General features: G+C 36.4%; 2 protein-coding genes across 2 annotated transcripts; both read right to left on the bottom strand.

Moving 5' to 3' along the window:
• Nucleotides 1–314: 314 nt before the first annotated feature.
• LOC140786100 (UPF0664 stress-induced protein C29B12.11c) lies at nt 315–4,134 on the bottom strand. Its single transcript, XM_073134310.1, has 5 exons — nt 3,775–4,134; nt 2,567–2,678; nt 1,025–1,096; nt 729–949; nt 315–647 (listed from the first exon to the last, which is right to left on the bottom strand). Exons 1-5 carry the CDS (start codon nt 3,882–3,884, stop codon nt 539–541), a joined length of 624 nt encoding a protein of 207 aa, XP_072990411.1. The 5' UTR covers nt 3,885–4,134; the 3' UTR covers nt 315–538.
• A 491-nt stretch (nt 4,135–4,625) lies between these two features.
• LOC140786099 (DNA repair RAD52-like protein 2, chloroplastic) lies at nt 4,626–8,286 on the bottom strand. Its single transcript, XM_073134309.1, has 4 exons — nt 7,836–8,286; nt 7,130–7,167; nt 6,181–6,272; nt 4,626–5,022 (listed from the first exon to the last, which is right to left on the bottom strand). The coding sequence occupies exons 1-4, from the start codon at nt 8,108–8,110 to the stop codon at nt 4,876–4,878; spliced, it is 552 nt and encodes a 183-aa protein (XP_072990410.1). The 5' UTR covers nt 8,111–8,286; the 3' UTR covers nt 4,626–4,875.
• Between the last annotated feature and the right edge of the window lie 553 nt (nt 8,287–8,839).

Raw genomic sequence — 8,839 nt, 5'->3', positions numbered from 1 at the left:
AGCTTATCAAATGGCATACATCTAGCAAGCTATTTGCACCTCTCTTCTTCTTCTTTTTTCTAATTTTACTAATAAAAAGATTGAAATCTTAATATAATATATATATATATATATATATAGTCATCTCCTGCATATAATTTACACAAAAATACGCACAAAAACTCAATTTTATTATTCGAAAATTTAAAAAGCTTTTCTATGCAAATGCCCCTCGAATAGTATCCTTAGATTTCAAAAAGAATAATCAAAATTATTCCCTGAGAAGCATTCCCTGAACAAATTAATTGCTACCATCTGCCATGACCAATAAAAAATTAAGAAAAAAATATTGCCTTTTGTTTTAAGAAAGTTTTTTCTCCAAAAAAAAAACACACGAAAAAAAAAACATGCACACATTTTTCTCCCACACACTACCAAACTATATACCAAGTATACGGCAAAGATATACAATTTCATATGCTCACAACATATATAATCTTTTAGCCTTATTTATACCAGGAACGGATACTATTAATAAGTTGGAACAACCCTAAGAAGTTTAGTATGAGTTCTCAGGAGCCTGCGGGTGGTACGCCCTCCTTCTCAACTCAGATTCTCCTGCAGGCTGCTGCAGGAAGATTTTTGTTGGGTCGTTTGGATCCACATAACTGCAAATGAACAAAATGGTAAGAATCAAACAGCCATAACAATATCACTAAAGGAGGAGCACCCAGTCTCAGTCCACTTACGCGCGCCGCATCATGTCTTCAACAGGTGTTTGAGCAGCTTGTAATGGATCCACACGTGGCGCAGCATCAGATGTAGGATAAATAGCATGTTGGTTGTGCCGTCTCACAGATGCTACCAGATTTAAGAAAAGAGGAACAAAAGTGCCACAGCCACCTTCCTTAAACATGATCTTGAAGGAATGAGTGGAGTACAGGGCCCTATGCTGATCATCTGGAACAACCTATTATTGTCATGTCACAGTTGGTTAAAGAAGCCTGGAACAACGGCAGATAATGTATCTAATTAGGTTACTTACAGGCTCGACAAATCCAGAAATGTTGTTGCAGAAAAATATTGGCTGATTGAACTTTTCACCATGCACATATAGCTGCCAAAGAAAATAGGTCAAGAATAAATTAGGCTTTGATTAAATTTACAGGTCATCAAGGGGTTAATGACTTAATTCTGAACCAAACAGCCAAAGTTTATCTTAAAACCTACTACTCATTCAAGTAAAATGAGATAGCACCAATAAAGGAGAGATATACTACTCAGTAGAAAAGAAAAAGAAGAAGAAAAATAAAAGACTAGATCTCATCTAAACAAGATGAAAATGTCAAGGTCACTGAACATCCTATAATGGATTCATGTCTAGCCTCAAAGAATGTGTGTAATTTTAATAGTTTAACGTAACTTGGACAGAATCATATTTTCACTTTAGTAGATTCCTAATTTGTATATGATTTTTTAAGTTTTCAACAGTTTCCACATATTCTGTTGTAGATCCAGAGTAATTATAAATGGATATCAATCAAACAATACACAATGAAAAGTTCTACCACTATACAAGCCCTACATAAAAGTTGTACTACAGTTTCTCAGAGAAAACTTGAATTGAAAGGCCTTCAAGATTATATTTTGGTTGATGAATAGAAAATTTTCCATTTCCTCCCTCCCCCTACTAAATTGTACCTTCTTTCTTATGTTATCTTTCCCCACTTTATAGACACTATTTAATCAGACACCAAAATAATCTCCAGATAATCACAAAATTTGATCTTTTCATCAAAAACCACCATCTCTATCGAAATTTAATTGTGCATAAAGTTTGTCATTTTATAGATAAAAGTGAAAAATGTCTAAGAAGATAATATAATACTATCCAAAGTAAAATCAAGCTTTAACAAAAACGTGTTTCAAATTTCTACTTTAGGATTTCTTTTCAGAGAGGGATACCCAATTAAAGGCTGAAAAGATATCAAGTGCTGGAACACCAGGTGTTTTAAGCATCTAAGCAGCTGCTTTATTGCTGGAATTGGACAGTCCTAGGAATTCCACTGCAGTCATTTCATGTTTCAATTGAGGAGATTTCTAAATTCTTAAAGTTTAAAAAGGATCTGAGATATTAAAAACATCACCTAATGAACAAAAAGTTATGTAAATTTTTAAATTAAGGCGACTATACAAAACAATAGCGGAAATTCTTTATTGAGCAAAATGGCAAGAAATGGTTCAGACAGATTGATGGAGAAACATGGCAAGAAAGAGAAACACAGAAATTATGCCTACAAAGAAAAAACATACAGTTGAATATCTAATTACAAAGAAAGTTCACAATTCCAGACTGCTCAGATATCCCTTCAGAAAATCTAACCATTCCAGTCAGCAGATGCAACATGAGGATACAAGACACTTGTGTATATACAACAGAGAATAAAAGTTACCAGGCGCACTTTCGGAAGTCCACAAGCTTAAAAAGGATTTAGTAAATACAGTTAATTCAACCAACCATTGCACTATATGTCAACAAGCAGTAATCAGTTCATTCAACCAACCATTTCTGTCCAAATTTTCATACCAGGGGCATATCAAAAGCTACAAGGTTTCCAACAGGTTTCTTCGCAACAAACACCATGCGTATGTTAGACAAGTATATAGTTCCCTTTGCTTTAACATGGCCACCAGAAGCTCTGGAAACAAGGAAAAAAAGGATGCCAGATGTCAATATCCAATATTAGGTATAGTGTGCTAACTGGTAACAGGAACATTATGCAAAGAAAACATCTTAAACTCTAATAAATAATAACCCATGATATAAAATCAGGTTCTGAACTATATTGCAATAATACAATCCAGCGCAGGGGTACAAACTTTATTTGAAAAGGATAAATCTTGATTTTCTCATGTAGAGATTTGAAACAGCCTTGAATTTAACATAACTGCAAGAAAGCAAAAGACCATACTTATCCGGTTATCCCTGTGTGAACATGTGGGGTAAGTCGAGCTAAATAAGGAAGAAGCTATTAGTCAACACTATTTAAATGCTAGAAGTTAAGTATACTGTCTTAGCTGAAGTACATGTAGTTTTATGGTGATGGGACAATCCTATCTAACAAAGTGGATGATAGAATTCCACTGATACATCATGATTATTATGCTTGTTAACTGTTTCATATGTATATATAGGACAGACCAACAGCACTGGAATTTTATAAAACAGTGATGACCCTTACAGATCCACCAAAATGGTGGATTCATGCCATTCTGCTACTTGTGCACGATCTATGCAACTATGCCAAGACAAAAGAAGAGTGGAAGAGTAATGGCTATACTAATTGGCATTTTAATACACTTATCCTTTCTTCTGTATATTGTCTCATCCTTCCTGTATCTTAGAAGTCATCAATCCCTCATCATATCATGGCTTAGAAGCTATTCTATTGTCTATTTAAGTTGTAGTGCTATCCTCTTACAAGTAAGAACCAAAGAAAATAGAGATTTTGCGGCTCCAATGCAATATGCGCCATTACATACCACTATGATCGCTTGGCTACATCAAGATAGAGAAAGTAGCTTGGCTTGTGAAAAAATAATAGCAGCAGTGTAAAAATGGAAAATTCGCACAGCGAATCATGGTCAAGCACCTGTTATTGAAGCTCAAATTTCACACGATATGATCTACAAGATCTCTTCACATTTACGCTTTGCTATGTCCCATGATTAGGGCAAAATAGATCGAAATCATTCAATAAACATCAAGACAAGAAGGTAAGAGAGAAGACTGACCCGGGGATCTTGTCGATCTCGAACTCGACGCCGTCCCTTGCGAGGACGAACATCTCGCCGATGAAGGGCACCGGCATCCCGTTCCCGAACAGCTGCGGATTCTGAGCCATCTCCAGGAAACCGATCGATCGAGGTCGAAGTAGTCGAGAAAAGAAAAGGATCTCTGAATCCAATTCCAAGAAGGGGAGGAAAAGAGAGACGGAGGTTTTCACCGGTCGGTTACGCGTGCTGTGGAGAGAGTTCGAGATGCTCTCTAGAATACGTCCCAATTCCGTTATAGCTAACCGCGTTGAGGAAAAAAATACGTAAAAAAAGGAAACAATATAACTTCTTTGGTACTCGTCCAGAAACCTCAGATATATTTTATTTTTAATTACATTCTAGTCCTCTCAACTTTAACTAGTATCACTTTTAACTTCGTACAAATTACTTATTATAATATTTAAAGTGTAATACTTGCACCTATTTATAAAGATAGATATTATAATATTTTAAATAATTATACGCTTTTATAGTAAAGGATGTAAAATAATATTTAATCAAATTTCAGACTAGCAAACTGCAACTAAACTTTTTCTTTTAACTTATAAGTATATATTCTAATTCATACATCTGGTGTAATATCTTTTTTCATTAAAAGTTATCACAATAGTAAATATTCGCTAATGAAATGTTTAAAAGAAAGCAGGGGGTTGACTCCAGCAATTGTGAATGCAAGATTCAGAAATGCAATTATCCAGCAAGTGTCTTTCTATCAAACATCTATTCATTTAATAAGAATCCTATTTTGAGAAGGCCCACAAGTTAAGTAACTACCTATAAGAGAAGCATGATGTGCTATTCTGGGAGGCTTTAAAAATCCAAAACAAGCAACACTAACCACTGTCAAATAAGTTTCACCCCAAAGTCTGTGGCCAGAGAGAAAAAACTTAAACAACATGACATATCAAGAACAAAAGAGGCCAACTATTACGAGGTGCGTAATATATACACCAGAGTGAAGGATGCAGGGACAAAATAGTAATAATAATCATACGAGCAGTTTGGCCAATTATAACTGACGATCTTGGTGAATTTCTAACAAGAAAAAGTAGTCACTGCCTATGGTATCTCGTCTTGATGATACAAATATAGGCCAAAGCCAAAACGTGTGCAGGCTTTGCAGAAGGCTGCCTCTTCCGCTGCTGCAACCGCATCTTCAATCTGGGCATCTTGCAAGGACACAGTTCCAGTGGCATCCCTGTGCGCCTGCGCTCACGAAGAATTAGTGAAAAATTGTGCGAGCCATGAGGGAATCATGCACTGATGAAAAATTTTAAGCACAACTTTTTTGCTATTCCCAGTATTTTTGCATCTGATGATCATGATAGTAAAAAAACTCAGATTAATTAGGTAAAACTAATTGCTTGTTTGGAAGCTGGAACTGTCTGTCCAAAGATAACCTCCCAAGAATATTAATCTCCCATAAGAAGGAACAATTTTGCTTCCACCTGCCTCCTTAAAATTATGTACACCTTATAGAGAGCCTGTTTTTTATTGTCGTTTCACCATAGAAAGAAATGTATAGGTATATCATTTATATCCTCCTCTGAAACCAATCTGTGCAAACAAATTTGCATTTGAGCGAAAAAGAAACAATGATCTGGATGCTTCTCCTAGTAAGATTGAAGACTTAAGATCTACTCTGATCAAAATATTGTCCTTCTGCCCAGATCAAGCGGCCTCTCCAGCAACACAAAGCTACCAGATTAAATCATTTCTACGATAGTATCAAAATAATATATATAGGAAAAAAAGTTAAACCGAAACCTAGTTGGATTTAATGAGGGTTTTACTCTTATAGAAAATCCGCACAGATGCCATCCCATCTGTTTCCCTGCTGAATCTATGACGATCATACTTACTGTCATAAGGAGGTGTTACTCTCTTTTCCAACATCCACCTAAATGCTCATACTTTCTGTTGACTTTCTTTGGTTGAATCATGCAGAGATCCATATCTCACTACAGTTTTTTTATCAATCTTTTATCTGTATAGTACAACAAATGAGTTTTTCTATTTGTAGAGGAAGATGTTAATTGTTAACTTTTTTTTTTTTACAGTATTTCATTGTTTGTTGACTCTGTAATGGCTTAAAGATTGAGCCACGATGTTATAAATTGCTTCAAAATCAACATCACCTAACTCTGATGAAAAGGAAAATTATTTTAATAAATTAGAAAATCAGACATGTCTCTCACAAAATAATCAGGTGAAAAATATATGGCATTGTACTTGCTCTATGAGTTATCTTGATACTTGATCCTTCTTTTCAGAATTAAAAGTTACCAGGAGAAGCTTATCAGTCACACAGCTACTATCCCATTCGTAATGAAAGTGCAAGAAACAAATTCTCAACGTAAGTACCTCTCCATCTGTTCCCCGTATTGTTACACGATATACCACTGTCACAGTTCCGCTGTCGGAGTATATCACATCACGGACTTCTCCACACCAACCTTGAGAAGGAAGAATCAATTACAACAATGCATCAAAATTATTACTGGTACAAACAAAGCATGCAGCAGCTGTAACTAGCATGCTACTTCAGAGCTCGCACCTAGCAATGATCTGGCGCTTAATAATGTAAAAAGCTTAAAATGCACAGACTGGCACTGCCAATAGAAGGATAATCCTACATAATTCAGAAATCTTTTGCATTATCTGCAATTGGTCCCTAGTTTGTACATGAAGGAACTTCCATCAAATCTGTGAGTAAGTGCATGCATGTTTTAACAACACAAATAATAGGAACTTTCTTCTTGATTGGAGGGATAGGGACTTGTTCACTAGTCCAAAGTGATTTAAGATAGAGAGCTTGGCAAACTACTGTGAAGCATTGAAAGGATTTTGTGAGTAGTCTTTGACAATTAAAAGAAAAGGTAACTTCATCTAAAAAAAGAATCTATATTTGATACGTAATTGTATCTTCCTAATATTCTTAGAATCAATGGCTTGAAATTAGAAGTCATATGTAATTGTCATATATTTTATCCTTCTGTATGACAAATTGAAAAAGAAAATATAATGGAGAAAAGTCATATCAATCAATGATGTATGTGTTGCACTGTGTATTTCTTAGGTTAGAAATCAGTTGAAACTGCTCCGATACAATATCAGAATGTCACAGCCTACAGAATAACAGAAGCTAATGAACAAAAGCAACAGAAATTCTAGCACACGAAAAGGTAAGCTTGATTTAATACGCATGGGAATCAATAAGATTTGAACTAGTTGGTAAATGCACCAAGAATTGCCACAAAACTTGGGAAGACTATTATCATAAGGTTCATGTTACTAAAGAAAAGAGGTTCACCTGGGGCATAAAAGCTCAGCATTCTGTTGACATGGTACCTATATAAGCAAAAGCTAACAATATTAGAACCAATGACAAAAGATCAAATAGCATCACTACCATGAGAAGTATTAAAATTGCAGAATCAGATTACATGCTAAGGTGTATTATGACCATAAATACACTCTTCAAACACTCGATCATAAAAGTACTGAGCAGCCTTTGATCACAACTATTTAAATCTACTATTTCTAAGTGCTTGACTTCAGATAGAGCTGACCAACCCCAACAAAACCAGCTTTGAAGTCTAACTATCATTAAACAATAACCTTTTTTCAATTATAAGCTCCTTCCAACTACATCGAAATTATTGCAATAAAACACTGCCATTACAGCGGTAGAGCATTAAAGTATCAACCTTAAAGTTTCTTTACCTTTTTGAATTAGTAACATTAGGAAGGCGTTGAAATATTTATCCAATCTGCCAAAAGTATTAATTTCATCTAAAACCAATGCGAGCAATCCACTCCAACTCCTAGTTCACCAAGTTTAAATCCTAAATCTTAGGTCTATCAAGCCAAACTCTCCATGGTGCTATCCTGTCCACTCGAGGACTCCGGATAGAAGTGAAAACAAAAATGTCAAAAAGTAATCTTCTTCCCCCATTTCTTTCATCAAAGTTTAGATGTTTAAGCTAGGTCATCCAAATTCGAGCGCAAATCCATACCAGGGAATAGTGTTGCGGTCGGAGTTGATGATCTTGTCGGGAACTCGCTTATTGAGGTCCCTGAGGATCTCGACAAGGGGACGAGTGATTCCAGATGTCCTGTCAAGTGGTACCACGTAGTTGGTGGTCGGCAACCGACCTGCTCCGCCGCCCTCCAGCGCCGCCGCCAACCTCCGCCTTCTCCAGCTCAGCGGCCGCCGGATGAGCCTCGCCTCCGGCGAGCTGGAGATTTTAATGGGTAGAATCGAGCAACCCACGAAGAAGGCGGCTTCCATCAAACAGAGCAGAACGGAGAAGAAGAAGAAGACGAAGAAGAAGAGATTCTAAAATTTCTTTATAGGATTGGTCTGCTCTAAAGCTCTACTGCTCTCTTGATTATTAATATATTATTTATATCTAGCTCCAATCTTGAAGCGAGGCGAGGTGAATCGGCTACCTACCAACTCCTCTCGACTCAGCCTCGTTCCACTCGCTTCGTCTTCCACACGTGCGTGGGAACGTAGAGACACGTCACGCCTAAAAGATTCGGACTTGCCTAATTATCTGGATTGGGTTTAGAGGGACCCTAATTAAGTATTTTAACTGTCCATTTATCCCAAAACCCATTATATATAAATATTTATCATTTCATCCCTATATTTATTAGGGTGGGGGGGAGGCTCTGCGCGTGGAAGCAGTTGGCCTTACTGGCGGTGGCTATGCGGAATAATATACGGTAGAAGATTAGACACATGCATGACGTACGCCTTCGCCAGCCCCATCCATAGCATTCATTTCTTTCTCCCATTTTCCAACGGAGGGCATCCTTCCACCTGATTGTTATATATATATATATATATATATATATATAATCCCCATAAAACAAATTAGCAATCGTGCTGAGGTTATTATGCAACTAGTTGAAAGAAAGGGACCTAAGAAGTCCTCTCTGGCATTGCTAATACTAAGAAAATTTCTATGTTAAAAGTAAGCTTAAAGCATTAAACTTGCTCAGAATGCAAGAA

The sequence above is a fragment of the Typha latifolia genome, chromosome 4 (assembly GCF_019914945.1).
Source record: "Typha latifolia isolate L0001 chromosome 4, TyphaL0001v2, whole genome shotgun sequence".
Classification (NCBI taxonomy): domain Eukaryota; kingdom Viridiplantae; phylum Streptophyta; class Magnoliopsida; order Poales; family Typhaceae; genus Typha; species Typha latifolia.
Note: the sequence above shows the minus strand (reverse complement) of the source record. Positions and strands in the feature narration are given on the sequence as shown.

Bases quoted from the DNA above. Each gene is read 5' to 3' on its own strand.
- LOC140786100 (XM_073134310.1), bottom strand. From the start codon at position 3,884: ATGGCTCAGAATCCGCAGCTGTTCGGGAACGGGATGCCGGTGCCCTTC. The intron at 2,679-3,774 runs GTCAGTCTTCTC...CCTTGTTTCCAG, and splicing joins GAGATCGACAAGATCCCCGG to AGCTTCTGGTGGCCATGTTA. The intron at 950-1,024 runs GTAAGTAACCTA...TGACAATAATAG, and splicing joins TTTCTGGATTTGTCGAGCCT to GTTGTTCCAGATGATCAGCA.
- LOC140786099 (XM_073134309.1), bottom strand. From the start codon at position 8,110: ATGGAAGCCGCCTTCTTCGTGGGTTGCTCGATTCTACCCATTAAAATC. The intron at 6,273-7,129 runs GTGAACCTCTTT...TTCCTTCTCAAG, and splicing joins GCTGAGCTTTTATGCCCCAG to GTTGGTGTGGAGAAGTCCGT. The intron at 5,023-6,180 runs GTACTTACGTTG...TCGTGAGCGCAG, and splicing joins TACGGGGAACAGATGGAGAG to GCGCACAGGGATGCCACTGG.